Raw genomic sequence first — 27,581 nt, 5'->3', positions numbered from 1 at the left:
AATTTTCTGAGAAATAATCATACTGATTTTCAAAACAGCTGTACCAGCTTGCATTCCCACCAGCAATGCAGGACTGTTCCCTTTTCCCAGCAACTGCTCTAGCATAAGTTGTCATCAGTGTTTTTGATCTTGGCCATTCTTACAGGTGTAAGATGGAATCTCAGAGCTGTTTGATTTGCATTTCTCTGATGGCTATGTTGGACCCTGAAGTCCAGCCACTGAGGAGGAGTCGCCCCAAGAGACTATTCTCACACTGTAGTTGATGTAAAAGCAAGAGGATTTAATTCTGTCGCGACAGGGTCTTTCAGCATTCAAGAAGCAAAAAGACCCCGAATGACTGTTACAAGCTATTTTTAAAGCAAAAAGCCATAGAAACAAGGTTGGGGTGGGGGAAACTCGGGGATTGTTTTTAAACTATTGGGACTGGCTTATTCAAAGGGCTATTACCAATAATTGGCTGGAGAGTGGTTGCCAGATCAGGTGAAGTAAGAGGGAATATCTGAGGGTCACTTTGCCCCCTTCCCAGGGACTGAGTCAAAACATCTGTGGACATCTGTGGGTTATCTTGTCCCAATTCCAGGAATGGAACTCTATTTGGAGAACACTCACAAGGACTCAGGGAGATGGAAAGTTTCCAACATTCTAGTATGTGCAGGTGCAGTTGTTAGGTTCCCAGGGTAGGGGAGAAGCACTAAGGCTGAGAAGCCTCAGAGTTCTACAGCTAAGGATGTTGAACATTTCCTTAAGTGTCTTTCAGCCATTTTAGATTTGTCTGTTGAGAGTTCTCTGTTTAGTACTGTACTCCATTCTTTTATTGGATTATTTGTTTTTTTGATCTCATGTTTCTTGAGTTCTTTGTAGATTAGCCCTCTGTCCGATGTGGACAGAGTCTTTTCCCATTATAAAGACTGCTGTTTTGTCTTGTTGACCATATCCTTTGCTTTACAGAAGCTTTTCAGTTTTAGAAGTTCCTATTTATTAATTGTTGCTCTCAGTGTCTGTGCTACTGGGGTTATATAAAGGAAGTGGTCTCATGTGCCAACGCGTTCAAGTGTACTTCCCACTTTCTCTTCTATGAGGTTCAGTGTGGTTGGTTTTATGTTGAGGTCTTTGATCCATCTGGATTTGAGTTTTGGGCATGGTGATAGATACGCATCTATTTTCATTCTTCTATATGTTAACACCAAGTTATGCCAGCACCATTTATTGAATTTGCTTTCTTTTTTCCATTTTATACTTTTTGCTTCTTTGTCAAAAGTCAGGTGTTTGTAGATGTGTGAATTGACATCTGCATCTTCTATTCAATTCCATTGGTCTTCCTGTCTGTTTTTATGCCAACACTAGTCTGTTTTCATTACTGTAGCTCTGTAGTAGAGTTTGAAGTCGGGGATGGTGATGCCTCCAGAAGTTTCTTTATTATACAAGATTGTTTTGGCTATTCTGTGTTTTTTACTTTTCCTTATGAGGTTGAGTGCTGTTCTTTTGAGGTCTGTGAAGAATTTTGCAAACATGGTTCTTAGAAAGATGAATGTGAATATCTCATTCCTTATTGTCTTCCCTAGTACTTCCTTCTGCCTGCAGGGTTTGTGAGCTGCTCACTCTCCATCCTTTCCCTACAGCCCTGGCCTCATCTCTTGCCAATCCTCCCACTCTGCAGTCTTAACTCCTTATAGGGAACCAGAGAAATAAGCCCCACAGTGGGAATTCACTTCACAAACTCAAGAAAAATAAGGGAAAACCCTCTAATAAGAATAGCTTGCTGGGTGGTGGCATCACATGCCTATAATCCTAGCACTTGGGAGGCAGAGGCAGGTGTGATTTCAAGGCCAATCTGGTCTATGAGGCTAGTTCTAGGACAGCTAGAGCGACTACACAGAGAAATTCTGTCTTAACCCCCCCCCCCCAAAAAAAAGAGAAAGAAAAAAAGGAAGGAAGGAAGGAAGGAAGAAAGAAAGAAAGAAAATCTTGTATCCAGTTTTGGCTGGTACCCAAAGAGAAACTGGCCCTGCATGAAAGTTATTTGAGGCTTATGTAGATCTTGAGCTATAACATCTCGCAAATGATGTCACCTGAATATCTCTTTGAAGTCCCAGCTCTGAGGTACATTCTGAGCAATTAAACATGTTTTATGGAAACTCAGCCATTTTAGACAAAACAGAGACACTGTCAATATTATCTCTAAAGCATGTCAGAACGGGGAGATTTATACTGTAATGGTACGGCCACACATGTGGTCACATATGTCACAGTCACCTTAACACCTCCGTTTTCTGCCAACTGCCACTTGTGATCCAAGGTCCTCCTGTTGGCCTGGCACAGCTAACCTTTTCCTGGTGAGGCGATGCTGCCTCCCTTTATCTGAATCCCCTTTAGAGGTCTGATCCTTGATGTGAGGTAGAGTCCAGTGACCAGCTGTGGGCCAGGGTTGTCTTCTGAAATAGAGCCTACCTGATGGCAATCTGAGTGGACATAGCTGACTGTCACTTCTGAAATGTATTTTTCAGTATTCTCTTGACCTTTTGGTATTCTCTTGACCTTTTGGTATTTTCCCTTGACCTTTTGGTATTCTCTTGACCTTGGTTGCCTTTAAGACTCAACCCAAGGGCTGCCTCCTCCAGGAAGCCTTCTGGGTTCTCAGCCTGAGCAAGCCTTCCAGTGGCCTCTGCTCTTCTATTACAGTGAGCTCTTTACTGTTAATGTATCTGCGTCTCCACTCATCTCTGGGCTGTTTTCTTCTCTAGTTAGCAAAGGACTCAAATTAACCCCCTTGATTAAGCTTGTTGAATAGATTACTAACCCACTGAATGAATGAATAAATTAATGAACGAATGAAGGTCAGTCTGTGCTCCTCACATGGGCCACAGGCTTCGTGCTTAGCCCAGTCTTCCCGGCCAGAGGTGGAGGGCTCCCATTACGGTCCTGCAGTACTGGCGTCTATTTCTTCCCTCTCTTGAGCCAGACTCACACTTGAAGGCCAAGGGCTAAGGGGAAAGTTCTGCTGGGACAGATAGGAGCTGAGAGGGATGAGGTAAGCAGGGGACTTGCACCTATCCAGGTAAAAATTGGGAGGAGCAGAAAAATGTGCCAAGTCATTTTTTTTTTTTTTTATTTTTCGAGACAGGGTTTCTCTGTAGTTTTTGGTGCCTGTCCTGGAACTAGCTCTTGTAGACCAGGCTGGCCTCGAACTCACAGGGATTCGCCTGCCTCTGCCTCCCGAGTGCTGGGATTAAAGGCGTGCGCCACCACCGCCCGGCTATGCCAAGTCATTTTTGACTAGAACAAGTCTTCCATGGAAGTGTGTGGGCTAGCCCCTCTCCGCCCATCTTATCTTGAGGTTCTAGTCTTCCCCTCTGAGTCATTCTGACAACTTCCCTCCTGGCCTCTAGCCTCCTGACCACCTTTCTTCTCATCTGCTTCCTTGGTGACTTGGTAGCTGTTTCTGAGTTGCTAGTCTCCCAGAGCCCCGCTTCTGTTCTCCAGCCATGAGCCGTCCTTGGACAGCCCTTCTGCTGCTGACCGGTGAGCCTGGACCTGGAGGAGAGGTACTGGGTACTTGGTCTTTTTAGCAAGCCAGGTCCCTGAGCTGTAGGATGTGGTTGAAAGAACACGGTCTTGGTAAGGAGAGAGACATTTGTGGGAGGCAGAGACATCGGGCTGGGGGTCTGGAGTTTGGGGAGCGAGAGAGTGTTGAAGCGTCTATCTGGGGGAGAACCCGAGTGATCCTGAGAACGAGGCTAGTTGGCTTTGACAACCCACAGATTTCTGAAGCAGGCGCAGCAAGCACATCTCATGGTGTAACCATGACACCCCCTTGGTTTCCAGGTTTTTCTGGATTCTCCCTCATCAAAACCCCAGATGGGAAAAGAGTCTGTTTAAACTTTGAGGCTCATTCTGTGAAAACAGAACCAAAACTTCGCAGTGGAAAGTGACCCCTCCGCTGAGTGAAGGAGAGAAGAGTCCAGGGCCAGGGCTCTTGGGTAGTGAGACAAGGCGGGCAGGAGCCTGCGAGATACAGCCGAGAGGGCAGGATGGCGGTCAAGGCGGTGGAGACCCTCTTTAAAGCTTCTCACACTTTTGCAGCGTTTGCTTCTTCTCTTGGCTTCAACCTGGACACTGAGCAGCTGACACGTTTCCACATGGATGGCGGTGGGTTCGGACACAGTGTGGTCCAGTATGACAGCACCTGGTAAGGCCTGGGTGGGAGCCGCACAGAGTCCTGGCCCTCCTCAGCCCCACACTCTAGTGGTACCACCTGCACACCTTTCCTTTGTGGCGTTTGGCAATTTTCTTCACGATAAGAGTGTTTTCCTGAAAACAGGCCTTTTGAGTAACTTCAGATAACATTTCCTGAGCGCTCACTATGTGAGAGGCATTGTGACCTGCAAGGTCCCAGGGCCTGTTCATTTAGACTTCATAGTACACTTACAAGGAACTGTGCATCTGACATATATTTATGAACTATCTAGATGTCAGAAATACAGGGCTCCCATCCGGAGAGAACAAAGCAAACCAAAATCTACCTGCCCAGGACTTGCCTTGTTAGGAACCTCCATTGTTCCAGAGGGGTGAAGCTGACCCTCTACAGTAGCTCCAGTGTTGATGGTCCTAACTGCAGGGCGCCGTGTCTCCCCACAGGGTGGTGGTTGGTGCTCCGAAGGAAACGAGGGCCACTAACCAAATGGGTGGCCTCTACAAATGCGGCTATCACGTGGGCAAGTGTGAGCCTGTCCACCTCCAGGGTGAGTCATAACCCTACCTCAGACCTAGTGCTGAGCTCTCATGCTGTGGGCTTTGGTAGGGCCCACGAGTCCCACTTGTCAGCTGCAGCTCTGACAAGCTCCTGGGCCTGCCTGGCATGCCTCCATGCTGCCTCAGCTCCCTTATGATGTGGATATCTGCCTCCCCTGTGGACACTCGCTGTCTCCCAGGTGGAGGTATAATGTCTTCTGTCCTCAAGGGTGACTGTGCACATGTCTGTTCCCTCAGTGCCCCCAGAGGCTGTAAACATGTCCTTGGGCCTCTCTCTCACTGCTGCCCCTAATCCTTCCAGGCTGTTGGTGAGTGCCCTCAGTTTCCCAGGAGGGTCTGCAGGGGTCGAATAGGGACTTGGGGCTGCTGGGCCGGGGGGTGTTATGATTGCTAGAGGTGCTGGGATAGGAGAATAGACCAGGACAGAACAAGTCCCATTCATCAGCCCCTTCTGCCCCAAGGCCTGTGGTCCTACTGTGCACCACACATGCAGAGAGAATATATACCTGACGGGGCTCTGCTTTCTGCTGGCTTCCTCATCTCTCCTGCAGCAGCACCAAAGGTTTCCGGCTGCCCAGCCAGGTAAGTATTCACCAGCTCTTTTGGAGAGCCCACACACATCCATCTGGGGGTTCAGTGGGCCAGATTCTTTTTCCCATAAGGAAGAGAGTATCTGGACAAATACATTGTCGGATGGTGCAGCAGCTCCAGGCACAGTTGGACAGATGCTGCTGGCACTGATACCAGTTCTGTTATTGTCTGGGCACTTTAGTTGTTGCATCTGTTAGATGGGTCTTTGAAAGTCACATGAGATGAGACCCATGGGCAGCCTTTGGGGCAGTGCCTGATCTAACATGACACCAATGATATTAGCCGATGCTGCTCTCAGGATGAAAGTGAAGGGCATTCATTTTCCAGTGATGGCTCGGTGAATGGTCTGAGACTGAATGATGGAAGTGTGGTCTGAGTAGTGTGTATGTGCCCCCCCCCCCCCGTGTGTGTGTGTGTGTTTCTGTGTGTGTGTGTGTTGGCTTCTCTGGCACTGACGGAGATTGGAGATGGAAGATGAGGTGGAGGAGTGAGCTTCTCCAACCCAGTTGGCCTACTGCAGCTGTCCCCTAGCTTCGTAGTCCTTCTGAGGCCCCAGGGGAGATGGATGGGCACCCCTGACAGAAATCCCTGTTTTGACTCCACCCACAAGACCTGTCAGAAACGTAGCTAGCCTCTGTTTTTTGAGAGAACACAGAAAGGGAAGGCTGGGGGAGCGCTAGGGACATCTATAGAGGCCACGCATTTGGTCAGTAACCCACTTCTTCTTGGATGCGCCCTTCACCACTCTGTGCAGCGACAAAGGACACTGCAGTTAAGAGCATCGACACTGCCGCCGCTCCACAGGGTCGACTCTGCTCCCTCGGGCTGGAAAAGCTTCTTCTGAATAAAAATTCTGATATTCCCCGGGAGGGGAATGCACGTTGAAACTGAGAACAAAACAGGGATAGTGTGTGACTGTTGCCAGGGGTGACATTAAAATACCCGACACAGGTGGCAGTTCAGCACTAACCAGTAAAGGCAGTACCGGCACAGACTAGGAGCCTGTCCTTGCTGGATGCCGTGGTATCCAGGCCTCAGGAGAGGCACTAAACGTCTTATACGGAGGGAGAAGGCTCTCAGCTTTTTGTTATTGAGTCAGGAGATGCTTGCATTTTTTGTATCTACTGGATGTGAGGTCAATCAGTCACAGCTAAGGCCTCGTTATAAGACTTGAAGGCCTTGTCTGAGTCAGAGGCCTAAGGAAGCTTTGCTCTCTGACACAGAGAGGGCCCACGAGTGGGGTTGGGCTATGACTGTCAGACTGAGGGAGGTGGAGGCAGTGGAGGGCATTGGGAGAAGGAGCTCCTATAGCCAGGAGACCTTGTGAGTGTCTCTTGGAGGATCAGAGCAACACCCTTTCTTAGAGTGTCCACGGCAGGACCAGGACATCGTGTTCTTGATTGATGGCTCGGGTAGTATCTACCCCAACGATTTTAAAATAATGCTGCAATTCGTGAAAACTGTGATGAGCCAATTCCAACGACCCCACACACAGGTGTGTCTCTGGGGGCACGGGCCTGGACTTGGGCCGGCGGGGCTTGCTGAGAAGGCTCGCTGGGCGGGTTTGAGGAGTCCTGGGGAAGCTGTCTTAACCTTCAGTCCCGTGCGTGTGCATGTGTGTGTGTGTGTTTTTTTTTCTTAGTTCTCCCTGATGCAGTTCTCCTATAGATTCCGCACACATTTTACTTTCAAGGACTTCATCTCCACTTCAAACCCTTTAATCCTGTTGAACTCTGTAACGCAGCTGAGAGGGTCTACACACACAGCCACGGCTATCACGAGGGTCATGTGAGTCCAGCCTTCCCGTGCAGTCTTTCCCAGAGCATCCAGAACTCTCTTTGGGCCTCATCTGCCTGTCTAAGAAAGAAACAGGAAGATTCTGTTGGTTCTCTTGCCACTTGGGGGTTTCTGAGCGGGAGTGAGGCCTCTCACAGGGAAGGCTACAGCCTCATTTCTGAGAAGCCATCAGCAGCCAGAGTTGCTTGTTCACAGACTCTGGACTCTCTTTCTTCACAGAACGGAACTGTTCACTGCCCAAAACGGGGCTCGGAAAGATGCCACCAGGGTCCTCATTGTCATTACTGATGGGAGGAAAGAAGGTGACAGCCTGAATTATGATGATGTCATTCCCATGGCAGAGGCTAAGGGCATCATCCGTTATGCAATTGGGGTAAGACACAAAGGTGGTCACCCACTGCTTACTTCCTCCTGTCACTTCCTCTTCAAGCAACTTCCTCTAAAGGGCAGAACCCGGTTTTCTCATGTATGCAGACTATGACCCCATTGAAACTTTGCTTCCACTCCCCAGTGCTGTTTGAGCCTCATTTCAGAAGACTCTTCAAGGCTGACTGAAGGTGTTGCTGGCGGACAGCACATAACAGTGCCTTAGCCACTTGCCTCATTGTGGTAAAGCATCCAGCAGAAACACTTCAGGGAGAAAGAACTTTTATTTCATTTTTTGTTCCTTGAGTGTTTCACACATGTATGCAAGGATATGTGATCACACACATCTTCATTTCTTATTCTCTTCCCCTGTGTCACACACATGTGACCACACACATGTGGCCACACACATGTGACTACACACATCTTCATTTCCTATTTCTCCTCCCTTGGGTCACTAGTCCTTCCCTTTCCTAACTTTATGTGTTTTAAAAAACTAACCCACTATGTTCAATTAGTACTGCCCATATATGCACAACTGTGGGGTCATCTGGAAAGCCTACTAGTAACCACACTCTCAAAGAAGGATGACCCCCTCCCTGCCAGCTATGAAGTCCCAAAGGCTCTGTGGGATGGGGCATGGATGCCATCTTTCCCGTATCTGTGGGACTTTGGGCTGGCTTGATCTTATGCGTGTCTTGTGAAAGTAATCAGAGCGGGTCTAAGAACATGGATGCAGCAGTCACATGGTATCCTGAAGTCAACACTTCACAGCACCCCCCAACCCTGATTCACAGTTTCATAAGGGCTCAGTCCATGATGGAGGAGAAGGAGGGGTAGAATCCATGGTGGTGGTAGTTTGAGGTCACAGCTCTTCACAGTGTGGAGGACCAGAAAAGAGGCAAGAGAGGATGGGGTGGTTGTAGGACAACACCCTAAAACTCACCCCAGTGACCTACTTTTGCCAGCCAAGCCCCACCCCACAAACCCATAAATGAGTTTTCAGACTTCTGATTCTCTCCGGGTTGGTCTTTTCTGGGGAACAGGTAGGAAGGGCCTTTTCCGACGCACAGAGCAGGCAAGAATTAATGAACATTGCGTCAAGGCCTTCCCAAGAACACATTTTCAACGTGGAAAACTTTGACGCTTTGAAGGACATTCAGAACCAGCTGAAGGAGAAGATCTTTGCCATTGAGGGTGAGTCAGCAAGGAAGCTGCTTGCTTCAGGAATCCTCAAACACAGGGATTTTCCTCGTTGAGCCTAGACCCTCATGATCTAGGCACTAATCCTTGCTTGAGAATTTGGATCTTAGACTCTCCTAAGAAGCCTCCCTGAACCTGGGAAATGTCTTTCTCCCCGAGACAAGCATCATGCCTCCCCCAGGTACAGAGACAGCAAGCGGCAGTTCTTTTGAATTGGAGATGTCCCAGGAGGGCTTCAGTGCTGTGATTACACCTGTGAGTGGAGCCTTTTCAGGCTGGTGATGGAGGATGCTGGAAAGGAGGGCAAAGGGGAGGCAGGTGCCAGATGGGTGGATGGAGACAGGGGAAGTCTTTCTTTGAATTAGGCTGGCACCCTGCGCCAGCCTGCTCAGCCCTGGGATCCTTTCCTCCCAGGATGGACCAGTTCTGGGAGCTGTGGGAAGCTTCAGCTGGGCTGGAGGTGCCTTCCTATACCCCCGAAATATGAGACCCACCTTCATCAGCATGCCTCAGGAGAACGTGGACATGCGGGATGCTTACCTGGGTAAGAAGAGGCTGTGGGAGGAGGAGGAGGGGCGGGGCGAGCTGCCTGAAGACAGGAAAAGCCTTGGTGCTGAGGTCTGGGCCCCTCAGGTTACTCCACCGCACTGGCCTTTCGGAAGGGGGTCCACAGCCTGGTCCTGGGGGCCCCTCGCCACCAGCACACGGGGAAGGTTGTCATCTTTACCCAGGAATCCGGGCAATGGAGGCCCAAGTCTGAAGTCAGCGGGACACAGGTTGGTAGAAGAGGAAGTCAGAGTGTGACCAGGGTGGAGAAGGAGGAGATGAAGGGGCTTTGGAGCCCACAGGGGAAGCTGTGGTATTGGGAAAGGGGCAGGGTCTCGCCCAGATGGGGCATCTGTAAGATGGCTTTGGGCTTGGCCTACCAGATCGGCTCCTACTTTGGGGCGTCCCTCTGCTCTGTGGACATGGATGGAGATGGCAGCACTGACCTGGTCCTGATTGGGGCCCCCCATTACTATGAGCAGACCCGAGGGGGGCAGGTGTCTGTGTGCCCCATGCCCGGTGGGGTAAGTGGTGAAGGGTCCTGTCTGGAGGTTTGTGGGTGTGGGTGGAGGGCTGCCCAGATCGGGTCTGACGCTGCTTTGCTCTGCAGAGGAGCAAGTGGCAGTGTGAGGCCACTCTCCACGGGGAGCAGGGCCATCCTTGGGGCCGCTTTGGAGCGGCTCTGACAGTGCTAGGGGACGTGAACGGGGACCGTGTGACTGATGTGGCTATTGGGGCACCTGGAGAGGAAGAGAACGCGGGGGCTGTGTACATCTTTCATGGAGCCTCAAAACTGGACATCAACCCCTCGCCCAGCCAGGTGAGGCCCAATCACTGTCTCCCAAGACTACAAGAGTTTCCTCTTTGTCTCTTCTGTGTCACAAAGATCCTCTTCCGTGACTTCATTTCTTGGCTTGAGCACTGAGTATTTTGCAGCAGGTCAAACCCAAGCAGCTGAGACATGAAAAGGCAAGCAATGGCCTTCCCCGCTTTGTCTTGAGACTCAATACTTGAGTAGTTTCCAAACCATACCAATGCAATCAGTGATCCTTCCAGATGCCCAGCCGGGAAGGCGTCCTCCACACAGTAGGGCAGGGTTTCCTGGGAAGGGATGGCTGCTTGCCTGGGCAAATGTCAAAGCCGTCAGACAGGCAGACATCTCGGCAGACCTTTCTCCCAAGTTTAACCAAGGCCAACAAACACAGGGCAAGTTGAGAACCCGGCATCATCATTCCCGGGGTAGCGACCTCACCACCATGAAATGTAACCTCATGGTCGTCTGCACGGAATCACAGGGCTACCTATCATCAGGGCGTGGTGCATGCAGCGCCCACAGACATGGCTAGTAAGAGTCTGAAGATGCTATGGCAATTTTGAAACAATGTGTTAATTTCTCAGAAGATCAATTATAGAGTTGTCATGTGACCAGACGATTCTAGCACAAGAGAATGGAACACATGCCCTCACAAAGCTACATAGAACGTGGCTTAAAGCATTACTCAGAATTAATAGCCGAAAGGTAGAAACAACCCATATGACCATCTACTGTTAGCAGATAAACCAAACGTTTACCCATGCAATGGCGTATTACGCCACTATGAGCTGGTGCAGGCTCTGTGAACGAACTTTGAAATCCTATGATAAGTGAAGAAACCAGTTAAAAGAAATCATATGTTGTATGGTTGCATTTACACAGAGTGTCTCTAGCAGGCAAATGCACAGAGACAGCAAGTAGATTACCGGTTGCCTAGGTTTGGGTATAAGGGGAAGTGACAGGCGTGGGGTGACTGTTAACAGGTGCCTATCTCTTGTTGGGGTGATAAAGTGTTCAAAAATTAATCGTGGAAACGGTCTCACAACTCTGAAGATACGGAAGTCGCAGAGCTGTGAGGCGAACTCTATGGTGCACGAATATTTTTAAAAGGCCGTTGAGCTGTTCTCCAGGAAAGCGCAGGGAGAGCCCTGTGCGTCTGCCAGCATCTGTGTAACACTTGAGACTGAATTCAGAAGTACTCAGAGATTACTCAAACCTCTGTGTGTTTCTGTTCCTCCTCCCCTCTCCTCCCCTCCTTCCTCTCCCTTCCTGGCTACCATTTTGTGTGCCTCTCTTCTCTTCCACACTTTCCCTCCATAATGAGCCAAAATAAGCCCTTTCCCCTCTGAGTGGTTTAGTCAGGGATTCGTCACCATGACATGAAAGGGGACCAACACCTGTCTGTGCCCGCCTGTATGATGGTGACCACGATAGGATGGACTGGCCACACCTGTTCCCACATAGCGCTCAGACTACTGCCTGGTACATTAGCGTGTCGTGTTACTGTAAGCTGCTGTTGTTTTAATTGTTAGCATCGTTTAACAACTGAAGGAGATCTGAGGAAGGCGTGTGACTTGGGGAGAATCCCCGAAAGTGCACCCGGTTCACACCAATGTGTAGCTTCTCTTCTCCTGCATGGTGTACAGGCGCCACTGGGGTTCATCCATGGCCTTTCTGGTTCACTGACCGCAGCGATTCTTCTCTTATTCACTGGACTGGAAAGGGTTTACGTTGTCCTCCACAGGCTCAGACACCAAACCCGAGACTTCCCGGATGGGAGGACCCTGGAGTCGTTACCACACCCATCCTACCCGGGGTCCCTTAGTAACTGGCATTTTTTTGCTTTTCAATTTTATGCTTATTACCAACATCTCTGGTCTCCACAGTGCCAGAGACAAAACCACGCCTTTCCTTGGGGATTAGCTATTTTAAGAATGACGGAAATAAAAGAGAACAAAGCCACAGGGGAGGTGGTGCCCCCGAGGGGAGAATCGGGGTTAGCTGCCGCCACTCCCCTACCCCAGCTTTGTGCCTCTTTGTCCTTTGAAAAGACAGCAAGAACGGTGCTGGGCTCAGGCTGGAACCAACTTCTTGTTTTGTTTGTGAAGTGGGACTGAGGCCTTTCTTTTTCGTTTCTGTGGTGCATGGCGTGGTGCATGCACATGTGCGTGTAGGCATGTGTGTGGGCCCATGCATGTGAATGCCGAAGCCAGAGGAGGACGTTTGATGTCTTTATTATTCTCCACCTCCTTACCTTGAGACAGGGTCTCTCGCTGAACCTGAAGCCTGAAGTTTCAGCTAGTCTAGCTGGTCAACTGACTCCCAGAATCTCCCTGTCCCTGCCCCTAGTACTGGGGTCACAACTACGATGGGCTTTTCCTGAGTGCTAAGGATTTGAGCTCAGCTCCTCATGCTTGAACAGCAGACACTCTGACCCACTGAGTCAGCTCCGCAGCTCCCGAGACCCGATTTGGCCTTGTCCCTCATCATAGTAAGGTAGACTGCTGACCGCACCCCACGTATGGTTCTAATAACCACAGTGGATTCGTTTAATGCCTGCGAAAATATAAATATAGTCCGTAGGCACAAATCCTAACATATTCTCTCTGTGTGTGAAAGACAAAAATAAGGGAACCGAGGCACAGAAAGATTGAGTCCTGGCTCGTGTGAGAGTCAATGGGAAGCAGGGACTAATTAAATCAAAGTAACTCAGGTCACCAGGACAACCTGCCGGTCTCCGAACCCTTAGGACTCCAGCTGCCATTTCCCAGCTGCCCCTCTTCCTTTTAGACTCTGTTTAAATGATCTCTTTACACCGCTTGCCCTTCCTCCTCTCACATTCTTACCTCGCTCTTTCTCACGTTGCTTGAACTTTTCTCTGTGTGGGTGTTCGGCCTTCACAACAGATGGGGGCTGTGTGTGTGTAAGAAGGAGAGATATGCGTGGCGAGACAGGACGCCAGGGAGAGTGCAGAAGGCTAGCCTTGCTTTGACACAGGATCTCACTGCATAGCCCAGACGGGCCTTCAACTAGAGGTGCATCTGTTTGTCGTGTGTCCTCATGCCTAGTCAAGGGGGACGTCTCGTTCCTTTACAATAGCTCTAGGAACTAGATGATTTGTATAAACCCAACTTTCTCTCTTGGACAGCTTCTTGGTTACGGTTTCTCTTGCTGCGAATAACACGCCGTGACCAGAAGCAACCAGGGGAAGAAAGCGTTTATTTCGGCTTTCAGTTCCATTTCACAGTCCATGATAGAGAGAAGTCAGGGCAGGAACCGGTGCGCAGGAGCTGCTGCAGAGGCCATGGAAGAGCGCTGCCCGCCGACTTGCTCTCCATCACTTGCTCAGCCTACTCAGGATCACCAGTCCTGGGGTAGCATGCACACATTGTTCTGACCCTCCAATCTATCATCAATCAAGAAAAAGCGCTACAGATTTGCTTACAAGCCAATCGCATGGGGGCATTTTCTCTAAATCTCCTTCTTCCTACGTGACTTTAGCTTGTGTCAGTTTGGCATAAAAACTGGTCAGGCCAGAGGGCGAGGCCACCAATAATGCAGTTCCCCTAGGATTCTCGGAGAGGCTGGGCAAAGCCTGTCACACAGTTAGGAAACAAGCTGCAGCTAAACCATCATATCTGTTTGTGGAGTCTGACTCATCTTCTTTTCTGGACAGAGGATTTCAGGATCCCAGCTCTTCCCCAGGCTCCAATATTTTGGTCAGTCACTGAGTGGCGGTCAGGACCTCACCCAGGACGGATTGGTGGACCTGGCCGTGGGGTCCAAGGGGAACGTGCTACTGCTCAGGTGGGCACAGCTTTCCTCAGACACTCCCCAGCCATCCTAGACTAGGAGACTCCTTCCCGACTGGAGGTTGAGGTCCCAGCGGCCAAGGGCCAAGAGCCTTTTCTCAGCGCGGTGTTCCGCCAACAGGACCAGACCAATTCTTCGACTGTCACCGACTGTGAGATTCTCACCTTCGGAGATCGCCAGGTCTGTGTTTGAGTGTCAGGAGCAGGTGGTCTCTGTTCAGACACTGGGTGACGCCACAGTTTGCCTTCAAATTTATGATAGCTCCCAGACCCGACTAGGTGAGTTTCTTCCCTTTGACCCCACTGACCTTTGGAAACCTTCTATCTGATGACTTGCCACTTCCCTACATGAGTAATTTCTGGCCCTCTCCATCTTCCTGTGTTCCACATTCCCTTGCAGGTGACCTCCAAAGCTCTGTCACCTTTGACCTGGCCCTAGACCCTGGCCGCCTGAGTCCGCGTGCCATCTTCGAGGAAACAAAGACCCAGGCTCTGTCCCGAGTTCGAATCCTTGGCCTGAGCAAGCACTGTGAGACTGTGAGGTTGCTTCTGCCGGTGAGTCGGCTGTAGACGGTTGTGGGAATCGCTGTGGGTGGAGGCCTTCTGGGGACTGGAAGAAGGTTCAGCAAAGACAGAACACAGCATGTTCCGAATTTCCACCCAGGATCTGGCCTGCAGGCGATAGCTAATACCTGTTAGCTAAGGAAGCAGATGAATGACTATTGCTAGTTGCAGCTGCCAGAGGCTACCCAGATGGATTTAGGGACGAGAACAGGGTTGCCTGGGAGAGCTGTGTGGCCTCAGATCGAAGCAAGCAGGCATTTATTGAGTACATACTTAGAGCTGACCCCTGAGACATGCCCACAGCAGGGGCCAAAGCAGTCATTGCCCTTAGGGAGTTCCCTAGTGATGATGGGGAACCTTCAAACAAACAGTTTCTAGACAGTGGATGTCAGGTCGGGATAAATGCTACACAGAGAGAGAAAATTAGAGAAGAGAACAGAGCAGTCTTAGGAGGAGCCATTGAATACAGTGGGAGAGCTGTATGGGGGAGGGGTGAAGCTTACTGACCATAGATGGGATTGCTCTAACCCCCCTTTCATATGCAGAGATGGGGTACAGCCAGTAACTATGCAAGAGACTTTCTTTCAAACCACCCTCTTCTCTAGGCCTGTGTGGAGGACTCGGTGACCCCTATCACTTTGCGCCTCAGCTTCTCCCTTGTTGGCCTGCCCATCCCTTCTCACCAAAACCTTCTACCCATGCTGGCTGTAGATGAGCAAACATACTTCACGGCCTCTGTGAGTCAGTTTTTTATGGTGTTGGGGTTCAAGGGGGACACCAAGGCTGTCATTTTGGATAAGATATTTATTAGAAGGAGCTATTGACAGCATGGACAGGTATCAGCATGGTGGGGACTCTGAGGAGAGTTCAAGAACACAAGGCAGAGTGGGGAGCTTCTTTTTGTAAAATTATTTATTTTTTATTTTATGTGCATTAGTGGTTTTGCCTTCATGTATGTCTGTGTGAGGGTCTTGGATCCCCTGGAGCTGGAGTCACAGATGGTTGTGAGTTGTCCTGTGGGAGCTGGGAATTGAACCTAGGTCCTCTGGAAGAACAATCAGTGCTCTTAATCACTGAACCATTTCTCCAGCTCCATGGGAGCTCCATTTTGTTGGTCTCAGAGGATGGCAAGGTTTCATGCCGTGTGGTTGATGAGTAGTTCACAGCACGGACCTGTGGCCAGGCTATGCCTGATTCCTGAGCAGCGCGAGGAGGGCGTCTGGGAACCTGCATTATGGGCAAAGATATGAGCAACTGCAAGGCTGTGAGGGAAGTAGGAGGAGGGGCAATCTAGCTGAGGTGTAGCCACTGTATTGGCAGTGATGGCTTGGAGTTTGGCAACCTGAACCTGCGAGCTTCTTTGGGGGAAGTTAGAATGGTGCCTGCCATTTTCCTGGAGCCTGGGATCTGTTAGGGAGCTCAAGAGTCGCAGAGAGGCTTTTGGTGGGGAGCTTGCTCTTCCCTTCACTCTGGCTATTTGCCAGAGGCTGGTGAATGTGGGCATGGCTTGAGCTGCCTGTCACCCCAGATCTAATTTCTATGTACCCCTTTCCTCAGTTTCCCTTTGAGAAGAACTGTGGAGCCGACCACATCTGCCAGGACGACCTTGGCATCATCTTTGGCTTCCCAGAGTGAGCTTTCTCCAAAGCCACACCCCCTTCCAGGATCTGGCACTACACTCTCATGGGGAGGGGGGCAGAACCAGGGCATCTCCTGTCTATCTTTCACTTGCTACCCCATGTTGCATCCCCAGACCATTTCTAGCCCCAGACACAGAATCCTTTCCTCTTCCCTCCTGACACGCAGCTTGAAGACCCTGGTGGTGGGAAGTGACCTGGAGCTGAACGTAAATGTGACAGTCTCTAATGATGGGGAAGATTCCTACGGAACCACCGTTTCTCTGCTCTACCCTATTGGTCTGTCCTTTAGACGAGTTGCAGAAGGCCAAATACTCCTTCGGGGGAAGGAAGAGGTGAGTGGGCTCGGTAGTACAGGCCCCTGTACTAGGTTCAAAGCTCAGGCTGGTGGCTCTTGCTTAGCAGTCTTTGGTGAGCCAAGAGATCTTCACTGGTCCTGATCGGATGGTGGGGTGGTATTGCCTGGGTTTTGTACTTCCGGCACCACATTTTGAAGACACTGAATATAAGAAATGAGTTCCAGGGCCAGTGAGATGGCTCAGCAGGTAGGAACACTCGCCAGCAAGCCTAGTGGCCCAGAGCCCACATGGTAGAAGAAGGGACCCCTGTGTAGCACGGATTCCGACAGTATTAATAATAAAAGCTTGAGTCAGCTCTCAGGGGTGAATGCTGAAGATCAGCGAAGCGGGGCGGCCAGTCACTGGAGAGTTCTTACCTCTACCAATGCTCAGATCAAAGCGGCGATCCGGTCCTCAGACCGCACCTCAGACTGCTTCAGACCGCACTGTGCCTCAGACTGCTGGCTCAGACTACTCCTCACCTCAGACTACATCTGAGTTCCTGTCTCCTCCTGCCTTATATTCCTCTCTCCGCCCAGCCATATCACTCCAGTCTCCACCTCCCTAGTGCTGGGATTAAAGGCGTGGGCTCCCAAGTGCTGGGATCACCTTTGTGTGAGCTCTGTTTTAGACTGAATTAAGTTTGTGTAGCACGGGGTGACCTTGAACTAACAGAGCTCGGTCCCCTTCTGTCTCCCGAGTCCTGGGATTAAAGGTATGAACAACCACTGCCTGGCTTCTAGGGGCTTAGCCCTGCACTCTGATCTTCAGGCAAGCTTTATTTGTTAAAAACAAACAAAATATCACTATATACCTGAAAGACACCATGGACTCCTGCCCCTGATTCCCTAACACTACTCTCTGGGTTCAGAACCCAGGCCATCTGTCCTGTTTATCTTTGGTCTGTGTGCATGTACTATTTGCTTGTTTGTTTTTCCTGAGACAGAGTCTTGCTGGCCTGAAACTCGCTATGTAGCTCAGATTGGTTTTGAGTTCATAATCCTACTGCCTCAGCCTTCAAAGTGCTAGGGATATAGGCACACACCACCAAACTTAGAAAGCACTTAAAATATTACAAAATAAAAAATTAATGTATTGGCTAGTCTGGCTTAGGGCTTGCCAGAAGTTTTTCTATAAATAGACGGGAAATGCTTCAGCTACGTGGACCACATTGTTTCTGTCCCAGCCTCTCAGCACTATCTTTTCCAACAGTAGCAGATGCTGACAGGAATCTACTGAAGCGTGCATAATACAACTTTGTTTACAAAAGTAGGTGGCAGTTCACTCTGTTCTAGAAGACAGAACTGGAACCATCAAGAGTTTTAAAGAAACAGGGTTTTTTTGTTTATTTTGCTTTGTTTTTTAGACAGGATTTATCTGAATATCCCTGGCTGTCCCAGAACTCACTCTGTAGGCCAGGCTGGCCTCAAACTTGCAGAGATCTGCCTGTCTCTTGAATGCTGGGATTAAAGGCAGGTACCACGAGCTCCCAGTGAAACATATTTTTCAAAACAGTTATTGTTAAAACAATTTTAAACTTTTACTAAGGTAGTCGGAGTTAAGCAAAGTATCCTCACAGCGCCATCAACAAGCATCAACAGCGACCAACATGTTGGCCCGTTTGCTCCATCTGTTTCTCCCTCCCTCCATGCCAGCGTCTCATTTAGCCCAAGCTAGCTTCAAATTCAAGCAGCCAAGGCTTGCCTTGAACTCCTGGTCCTCCTGCCTTAACTTTTCCAGGGCTGGGAGCACAGGTGTACACCACCACACCTGGCCTTGCCTTTATTTGCTGAAATATTTTCACACAAGGTTGGACATTGGGCCATGGCTTCCTGTTCATTTGACTCTGGAGTTCTGAGCAGCAGCGATGTCACATGTGACCCCAAAGTTGTCATGTCACCCAAGGAAATGAACAAGTCTTGATGTTTAGAGCATGGTCGAATTCCTCTAATTCTCCCCCCAATATCTGTTTTACACCTGGTTTATTCAAGTGGGAGTTTAAACTGGGCTCATACGTTTGCTTTGAACGTGTGCCCTACCTCCTGACCTAGCATCCCTCTGTGGGAGCACATTTTAATTACTTATAAAAAAAATGAGCCAGGAGCAGCAATTCCCAGAGAGGGAGCAGTGACAGTGATCCTAGATGCAGCAGCCCAGTGTGGTGTGTGGATCTTTGATGGATAGTTATTTAACAAGAAAGCAATTCAAAATCAAAATGGTGAAGAGGCAACCCAGGAAAATGGAACGTGACTGCACACTTGGGAGGCTTTGCTACTTCTATTGTGTATGGTTTGTTTTGGTCTTGTGGTTATATCAAGAAAACAACCTTGTTGGTTTTGAGTAGACGCTGAAATATATTGGGATAAAATAATACGATGTGTAGGAAGTACTTTAAATTATTAAGAAAAGAAAAGAATAATCTATGGAGAAGGGGAGAGAAGCATAGGAAAACATTGGTAACTTGTGCTGACTGACGGAAAAGTAGAGGTTGATAGCCCTCTCTTTCTACCTTGAGTGTGTTTGAAACTATCCACAATAAAAGACCTTTCGAAGTAATAAGAAGCTGGGTGTGCTGGTTCATGCCTGTAATCCTAACACTTGGAGTCTGAGGCAGGAGGATCACCATGAGTTTGAGGCTAGATTGGGCCTTCTAGTGAGTGCTAGAACAATATGGGCTACAGAACAATAAAAAACAAGAAGAACAAAAAACCCACCAAGAAGTGAAGGGTGGGGGCACTAGGGACTGGAGCTTTCTACATTCTAGGAAGTCTGACCAGATGTCCACCCTCAAGCCCTAAGATTTCCAGGAAACTGTGTGCTTGAATCCCAGCATCTCTCTGGAACACTAATAAACACCATCTCCTGTACGCTTTTGGCCTCGTTTTTGACTAGAACCAAAGGTGGCAGCGTTCCCTACACCTCAGCTGTGAGAGCACCCCAAGCAGGAGCCAGGGCTTCTGGAGGACCAGTTGCGGCATTAGCCACATCATTTTCCGAGGAGGTGCACAGGTCAGCCTGGCTTCTGCCTAGCCCATCCCTTGTTCCCACCCTCCTCACTCTTCTGTGACCCCTCCCTTTTCTTCCTCAGATGACTTTCTTGGTAACTTTTGATGTCTCTCCCAAAGCTGTGCTGGGGGACTGGCTCTCTCTAACAGCCAGAGTGAGCAGGTAAGCTGGCTAGGCCCAGGGTAGATGTCCTTCTAATTGTGATCCTTACACCTCATACTCTTCCTCTGTCCCCAGTGAGAATGATACACCTGGGACCAGTAAAACCACCTTCCAGCTGAAGCTCCCAGTGAAGTATGCTGTGTACACCGTGATCAGCAGGTACACTCTCTAGGACTCCAGAATGGTTCTTCTTTACGTGGAAGTAGGGTTTGCAAGAGACGCCACCCTCATCCAGGATGCTTCAGGTTTTATTGTCCCTTCGGTAGGAGATGATATTGGTAGCTGCACACATTCATCAGTGGGTGTTCGCTATGACCATAATTGTGAAATTGCTATCATTACAGCCTATATTTAATGCAGGTTACAGGTTTCAGAAAGCTTTGAAAATTCACAAGATTGTCCTGGGTCCTCCGGGCTATATGAAATACACCCTTGTCTTTGAGGTTCTTATAGCCTATGTGGAGATCAAGGTTACTGTACCCAGGTCAAAACCTCACCAAATGCTGTCCTTCAGTTCTGTACCCTGGGTAGCGTGGTGTATCAATCAGCTTTCCATTGCCACAAGAATCTGAAGCCACCTGCAAATGGAAAGGGCTTATCTGGGCTCATGGTTGGGAGGTTTTAGTCCACGGCTCATTGGCCTGATGCTTTGGGTCTGTGGTGACATGGCGTACCATGATGGATGTCCCCATGCCACGGCGGGGAGGTAGCAGAGAAGGCAGAGGAAGGAGTTGTGGTGTTACAGCCTCTGTTGGGGCACCCCACACTGACCTAGGAACTTCCCAGTAGGTCCCCCCTTCCTGACTATGCTGCTCAGAGTGCTAAGCCTAAATTTAGGGAGCGGGGAGAATGGGTTTCAGTATGAAACCGTAGCTGTGGGTTACTAAACTGGTAGCGAAAGAGGGCTCACCTGAACACTGAGGGGGAGGGGGGCGCTACAGCACTGGGCTTGACCAGGGTGATTCTCCAAAGGGCCTTTGGCATTTGTGCATGACTGTTATTTTTCATAAGAAACAGACACAGCCCATAGGGCAGATTCTCCGCAGGAGTCGCATATCAGATATTTACATTATGATTCATAACAGTAGAAGGATTACAGTTCTGAAGTAGTAAAGAAATAATTTTGTGGTTGGGGGTCACCACAACTTGGGGAACTAAAGGCTCACAGCATCCAGGTTGAGAACCACTGCTGTAAGGCTTTTTGAACCTTCTCCTTCCCAACTTTTGTGGAAAATAAGAACGAAAGTTATACCTGCTGAGGATGGGTGTCAGGGAAGCAGGTAGGGCCTTAGCTGGGACTAAGAAGGATGGGAGGAGATACTGAGACTTGGGGATAGAAAATGTTCGGCAGATGCCTTCTCAGTGTTGGCTCTGCGTCGGGCACAGCATGGCTACTTTCAGTGAATTCAGCTGACAGGAACAAACATTGCTGAGCTCCTCTGTGTGGTTAATCCCTGCTCTTATGGGACTTACCTAACCTGAGGTTTCTTCTCATGCAGCACTGCACACTTTCATTGCCCTGAATGTCAGAGGTTTTCCAGGCAGAGAGATGCATGCTCTAAGTGTATATATACCCAGGGGTTCTCATGGCACTTTGCAGGGAACCACAGATAGGGCATAGCACCTGCAGACTTAGGTGGTTCTGCAGGTCAGAGAGGACATAGCACCTGCAGACTTAGGTGGTTCTGCAGGTCAGAGAGGACATAGCACCTGCAGACTTAGGTGGTTCTGCAGGTCAGAGAGGACATAGCACCTGCAGACTTAGGTGGTTCTGCAGGTCAGAGAGGACATAGCACCTGCAGACTTAGGTGATCCTACAGATAGGGCATAGCACCTGCAGACTTAGGTGATTCTGCAGGTCAGAGAGGACATAGCACCTGCAGACTTAGGTGGTCCTACAGGTCCATCACAGGTCCCAGTCTCCAAGGCAGTCTAGAGCATTTGGGAGGAGTCCTCTGAGTACAGGAGAAGTGAAACTTAAGAGGGTTGCCATTGGGCGAGGGCAGGGAGCTGTCAAAGGTAGAGTGGGTGCTTCCAGGTCACCACCAGAGAAAGAACTCAGACCTGAGGCAGTAAGGAGCTGGGAGGAGGAGTTACTACAGGGCAAAAGCGCACATTTGAGAGGGAGCGCAAGCTTCTCATGAGAGAGTGGTGTCGCTCAGGATTCCGGAGAGCTTGTCTGATTGGCCGACTGCAGTCGAGACAATCCTCCTGATAGGGCCTACCCATCTTTTCTGTCCTTATATGGGGCTGTCCTCAGATGCATGATGGGAGCAGCTAGTCTTGCGTGCTAATGGTTATGATTCCTTCAGTAGCCCTGCTGGTTCTAGTTGTCTCGGGACGGTCTTGTTACTGTTTGAGCAGACATAGGTGCTGTGCTGTGGTATGGCTCTGCTGTTACATCAGGCGCGGCTAACCATGCAGGCTTTTCCTCTTTTCCTCTGTGCCTTGCTAGCTTGCCTCAAGAGGAGGAGCGATGGGCTAGAATTTGGGGTCTAGAGGTCAGGTCCCGAGGAATAGAGTGGTAAGGGACAGAGGTAGAATCAGCTGGGATGTGAGGGACCTTGTGGTCCCTGAACTCCCAGGCTTGAACCCAAATAGGTCTCATGAAGTTTTGTTACACTGAAACCTGCAGAAGAGTTTGTCATTGGTTCTTCAAAGCTTCCTGGTGATAGATAAAAGGCAAAGAAACAGAAAAGGGGGCGGGACTAGGAGCCAAGAATGGGCGGGGCATGTGGTCAACAAAATTTGCTGTATTCTACATGTCCATAAAGGACTGAAATGAAGTGTGAGGTGTAGAAATGGGGCAGGCAGTGGCCTCTGCTCTTCCAGTGAGTCATTGTTGTGGATCTTAAGTCTGTTCGCTACACCTCAACCTATTCTTTCTCCAGCGATCTCTTTTGGGTAGCTCCTGCATGCTCCCTTATACCCGCCCTGAAATCCGTCCTGCCCCCTAAACCTTCTCTTACTCCAACCCTGCCACACACCTCGTTCTACGCCACCCAAAGGCCCACCCGACTACTTGTATCCTCATGCCAATGCCAGGCCCTCCTCAGGAGGCCAGGCGGGACTTCATGACTCTTCTCTCCCCAGTCACGACCAGTCTACCAAGTATCTCAACTTCTCGGCCTCAGAAAAGGAGAAGAGCAGTGTGGTCGAACACAGATACCAGGCAAGTGTGGGGACTTAGGAGCTGGTGAGTAGGGGCAGAGGACCTGGGCATAGACTCTACCCGCAGTGCCTTCTGTGCAGGTGAATAATCTGGGACAGAGGGACGTGCCAGTCAGCATCAGCTTTCTGGTGCCGATAGCGCTGAAGGGAGAAGCTGTGTGGACAGTGAAGGCCCCCCAGCTCCAGGTACTCAAAACTAGCCGTGGCTCCTCAGCGAAGGCCCTTGACTTCTATTCCTGTGTCACTCACAGGTCCCTGGTGCTGCAGCCAAAGCCCTGTCCTCTGCTTGCCTTCTAGAACCTTCCCACCCAGTGCTATCAGAACAGACTGGTGCCAACACAATCTGACTTCCTGGCTCACATGCAGAGGAGCCCTGTGCTGGTGAGGGGGATCGGGAGGTTTCAACATGTCACACTACACACCAGCGGACTCGAGCTCACTTTGCGAATACCAAACGGCACCTGCTGAACAGCCAGCTGTATTTAGAAGTGGCTGCTCTGTCAAGTCCCACAGCTTAGTGCTGTCTCCTACTCTCAGACTTAGCTTCCTCCGGTCTGATACTATTTCTCTGGCCCCAGAACTGCTCCATTGCTGACTGCCTGCACTTCCGCTGTGACATCCCCTCCTTGGGCATCCAGGACGAGCTTGACTTCATTCTGAAGGGCAACCTCAGCTTCGGCTGGGTCAGCCAGGTGCGTGGCAGGAGCAGAGGTCTCCCCCAACCCATGCAAGCCTGGTGGCTCTGGAGCACCCTTAGGTCAGGGCGGTTCTTGAACCCTGAGCTCCTCCCAGGTCCAATTCCCAGCTCTGCCCCCACCCTCTCTTTTTGCAGACATTGCAGAAAAAGGTGGTGGTCATGAGTATGGCTGAGATCACATTCAACACATCTGTGTATTCCCAGCTGCCAGGACAGGAGGCGTTTCTGAGAGCCCAGGTAGTGGCTGTGTGGCAGGTGGTGGCCAGGCTGACGAGAGGGCTCCTAATGCTCAGTCTGCAGTGCTGGCTAGGGGCCTTGCCAGCCTGGAGGGAGGGTGAGTGAAAGGCCTTCGGCACTCAGTGTATAAGTGCTTCTGTATTGCATCCCTTAAAACCGAGCTGGGCCAGGAGGAGGGGGGATTAGAGGCTAGGATGCTGGGGGCAGGTGAGGCAGCATGAGACATGATGTTTTCCACCGGGTCCACCTCCACCAGACGAAGACAGTGCTGGAGATGTATGAGGTTCACAACCCGGTCCCTCTCATCGTGGGCAGCTCTGTGGGCGGTCTGCTGCTGCTGGCTCTCATCACAGGCGCGCTGTACAAGGTGAGGGACTTGTCCTTCTTACGGCAAGATTCGATCATGCTCCTCCTGCAGGGTAAGCAGGAGCTCATGCTGGAGTCTGAACACATCATCACTGGTACACATCATGAGAAAAACCCTCCCCACCCAGTTATCCCTCGTTTGTGCCTCCCCGTCCGAGAAGTCACTCTCGTCTCTCTCCTTTTCTTTCCTACTCTTCTCTGCTTCTCTCTCTGCTTCCCTTTCCAGAAGAATAGAACAGAAGCACAGACACGGACTCGGATGCTGACACTAGCAACAGGGCTGGGCTGGGCCTTGGTCTTTTTCAGTGTAAGGGCGATTGAAGCCACATAATTCTGTGTGTGTCTAAATAATGTAATATGTACCAAGTTATTTGAAAGTCATAGGTCTCCAGAGATGGTTACCCTTCCTCTCCGTTAGTCATTTGTTTCCTTTGTTTGCATTTGTGTGTATATGTACATGCACACATGTATGCATGCACGCATGTGTGTATGTATGTGTGTGTAGGTGCACATGAGTTTGTGAGTACGCACACATATGTGCATGTGAAGGCTACCAGAAGATGTTAAGTACCTGTCTCTATTCCTCTCTACCTTACACATTGAAGCAGAGCTTCTTGCTTGAACACAGAGATCACTTCGGTTAGTCTAGCCAGCCATCTTGCTCCAGGGATCCCGTCTCCACCTTCTGAGTTCTGGGCTAACAGGCATGGCACTACGCCCATTCGTTGTTTGTGTGGGCGCTGGGGATTCGAACTCCAGTTCCCACACTTGTCAGCAAGTGTTTTACACACTGAGCCCCTTAGAGCCTCTCACCCTTCCTCCATTTTCCTCTTCCTTCCTACAGGCTGGCTTCTTCAAACGTCAGTACAAGGAAATGATGGCGGAAGCGAATGGACAGACTGTCTCAGGAAACGAGACCTCAGACCCTCAGGATGCCCAGTGAGAACTTGCCTCCTTGTCTTCTTTAAACCTGCCCTCCTGAGAAGTTTCCCAGATCTTGTACTCTCCCCTAGGTCAGGCTCAAGAACGAAGAAACATTCTGCACCAGGAATGTTGGGGCCAGGTCAACTTTGCTCTTTGTGTCTTGTTTGGGAAGGGACACTTGCCTGGTCAAAACTTTACCTGGAAACTCTGAGGACGCAATCTCCGCTATGGCCCAGAGAACCCGACTAGGAATTCATGCCTAGGAATACATGGGCAGTTCAGTGGCCGCTTCGCTCACTGGCCACTAGTGAGCGTTATAGTGTGAAGAGTGGAAGTAGTCGCTCACTCTTGTCTGTTTCCAGTTCCTCCCATCTACGTTCAGGATGTTAGAATTGAGCTCTGATTTCAGGAGGGGAACGTCAGACAGCCTGGGATTCTCTGCTTCCATGCCATCCCCATTTCTAGTAAAATATTGTTGGCATCAGCTTGTAGCTTTTCTCTGAGACTCTTAGTTCAGATTTCTCTGAATTGGCAAGGAAACATCTGTACAATGTAATCAGTGGAGCTGGCTTTCTAGTGCCAGCGTTGTTAGCTGGGAAGAACAGTGTCCTTTTCCCTCAGGAGGGACCTTGTTCCTGTACGGCGCCAGGTCAAAAGAGGCCCATGCCCCTTTGCTGTGTGACTTCTTCTGGGAAGACATAAGCAAACATCTGTCTACCCAGGATAGAGCATTGACAGAAGACCAAAGACATTATTCCACCCAACCTTGCCTCGCGAGCAAATGAGGGAGCTGGCAGTCAGTTCCAGTTTGGTTTTCCCATATCTGATGGCGAACGTGTGGTATCTTTAGCAGTAGGAACTTACCATCGAGTTCTAAGATGCAATCAACATCTGTGGCAAGAGATTTTTTTATGACTTTGGGACCGCTTTGACTAATAAATCCTAGGGAAGTAGCCTACCAGTAGTATGACTCCTGAGAATGCCTTTCCCCACAAACGCAGTGAGCCTTCCTTCAAACTCTTTCACCGCTGTCTTACCGCTCCTTCAGACTCTTCCCTGAGTGTAACGCATTGAGGATTAGCATTATATAATAAAGCATTTCCCTAGCCTGGCTTTGCAGTGAACGATGGCAAATCTAGACTCGTGGCTGCTTTCGGTGCTGAGACCAGGAGACTGGTGAGTGCTCAGAATTAAACAGGACACTTATGTCACCCTTTCCAAGCTCAGAGCAGAGAGAATCTCAGGAAGAGTGGAAAGAGTGTAAGGGCCGAATGTTAGGGAGGAGGGCTGTGAGAGAGATGCTGTCTTACGGGGTTGAGAAACAGCTGCAGTTGTCTGCACAGGGCCTGGACAAAACCGACCTCATCAATACTCAGTCAGAGAGAAGGGGCCTTCCCTGTCCAGGGGAGCTAAAAGCATTCAAAGCTTGCTGGAGCAGAGGTTATTGTCTTCAGTGATGTCTTCATGTTTCAGTGGTTAGCCCCATACCCACGCCCATGCCCTTGCCTCCGTTAAATGAGAGGGTCACAACACAAAACTGAAAAGCAAAGCAAAACGACACAATTGTAGAATGGGACTTGTGGACTGGGTGGGCTGGTTGTACTGGGAGAGACTAAGAGAGGATGAAGGGATGGATATAATCAGAATGGATATTGTGGTCCCTCACTCACCCCCCACCCCATCTCCACTCTTGGAGGCCAGGCTCATGCCGCTTGCACAGCAACTTTGCTGGCTGAATTCCCCAGATCCCCATCCGCTCTTATGATAGTGCTACACTTGCAAGCCTAACTCCAGCCAAGCATCTCGTGTGTTTTCTGTAGACCTAGATCTAGTCATCAGCTTCTGTTCCGGCCCAACCTGAGACAAACGTAAATCCAAGAAGGAAGTCTGCATGGCCGTTATCATTGCAACAGCAGAAGCTATCAGAGAGATCAAGACAGTATGTCCCCACTCAAACCCATTAGTCCTATAGAAAAATTCTCCAGTGAAAATTACTTAGGGGAACTCTAGGACCCAGAATTTAAAAGAACAATGATGAACGTTATCAAATAATTTTAAGGTACATTGAAGTGACTTTGTGTATTCTATCTGACCACAATGCAATAAAAGTTAAAAGAAAACACATTTCCAGTAGTTACCCAGATATACGGAGGTTAAACAACACACTCCTAATGGTGAATGACTCAAGGAAGACATTAGGAAAGATTTCTATTTTTAAGTTTACTTTTACTTATGAATATATGCATATATATCTTATGTGCGGGTTTCAGATGTCATTGGATCTCTGGAACTCGGGTAATAGATGCTCACGGGCCATGTGTTATGGGTGCTGGGAGCTGAACTTGGATCGTCTGGAAGAATCAATATGTTCTTTTAACTGCTAAGACATCTCTCCAGGCCAGGAAAGGTTTTTTTAAATTCTAGAACAAAATGAAAACATAGTACAACAAAATCTCTGAGGCCCATTGAAAGCAGTCCTCAGAGAGAAATTTATGCCAAACTCTTACATTAAAAAATATCAGAGCAAGCTTGATGCACCCCATAGATGTGTAAAAATAAAGGAGGGGGGCTAGAGTGATCACTCAGTGGTTAAGAGTACTT

At 49.6% G+C, this 27,581-nt stretch overlaps 1 protein-coding gene across 3 annotated transcripts; it reads left to right on the top strand.

Moving 5' to 3' along the window:
* Positions 1–3,350: 3,350 nt before the first annotated feature.
* Positions 3,351–26,104, top strand: Itgax (integrin subunit alpha X). Of its 3 annotated transcripts, none has more exons than XM_087908396.1 (30): positions 3,360–3,519; positions 4,081–4,186; positions 4,636–4,739; positions 4,987–5,057; positions 5,211–5,331; positions 6,705–6,835; positions 6,983–7,128; positions 7,357–7,510; positions 8,550–8,700; positions 8,888–8,961; positions 9,121–9,250; positions 9,340–9,482; positions 9,636–9,776; positions 9,863–10,072; positions 13,743–13,873; positions 14,000–14,157; positions 14,279–14,433; positions 15,048–15,179; positions 16,000–16,073; positions 16,249–16,414; positions 19,310–19,426; positions 19,506–19,585; positions 19,661–19,744; positions 22,679–22,757; positions 22,838–22,942; positions 23,054–23,137; positions 23,335–23,448; positions 23,589–23,690; positions 23,947–24,057; positions 24,901–26,104. In XM_087908396.1, exons 1-30 carry the CDS (start codon positions 3,483–3,485, stop codon positions 24,997–24,999), a joined length of 3,510 nt encoding a protein of 1,169 aa, XP_087764522.1. In that variant the 5' UTR covers positions 3,360–3,482; the 3' UTR covers positions 25,000–26,104. The 3 variants fall into 3 exon arrangements, 2 of the variants coding, with proteins under 2 accessions (XP_087764522.1, XP_087764523.1); XM_087908397.1 differs by having other exon boundaries at positions 3,395–3,542; XR_015738425.1 differs by lacking the exons at positions 8,888–8,961; positions 9,121–9,250; positions 9,340–9,482; ... (16 more) ...; positions 23,947–24,057; positions 24,901–26,104 and having other exon boundaries at positions 3,351–3,519; positions 6,983–7,123; positions 8,550–8,689.
* The last annotated feature ends 1,477 nt before the right edge of the window (positions 26,105–27,581 follow it).

Source organism: Myodes glareolus, chromosome 7, assembly GCF_982192425.1.
Source record: "Myodes glareolus chromosome 7, mMyoGla1.1, whole genome shotgun sequence".
NCBI classification, from domain to species: domain Eukaryota; kingdom Metazoa; phylum Chordata; class Mammalia; order Rodentia; family Cricetidae; genus Myodes; species Myodes glareolus.
This window is presented reverse-complemented; position numbering and strand designations above follow the sequence as displayed.

Coding starts and splice junctions, on each gene's coding strand:
- Itgax (XM_087908396.1), top strand. CDS start 3,483: ATGAGCCGTCCTTGGACAGCCCTTCTGCTGCTGACCG. Junction 4,740..4,986: donor TGAGCCTGTCCACCTCCAGG/GTGAGTCATAAC, acceptor CTGTTCCCTCAG/TGCCCCCAGAGGCTGTAAAC. Junction 23,138..23,334: donor TGCAGAGGAGCCCTGTGCTG/GTGAGGGGGATC, acceptor CTCTGGCCCCAG/AACTGCTCCATTGCTGACTG.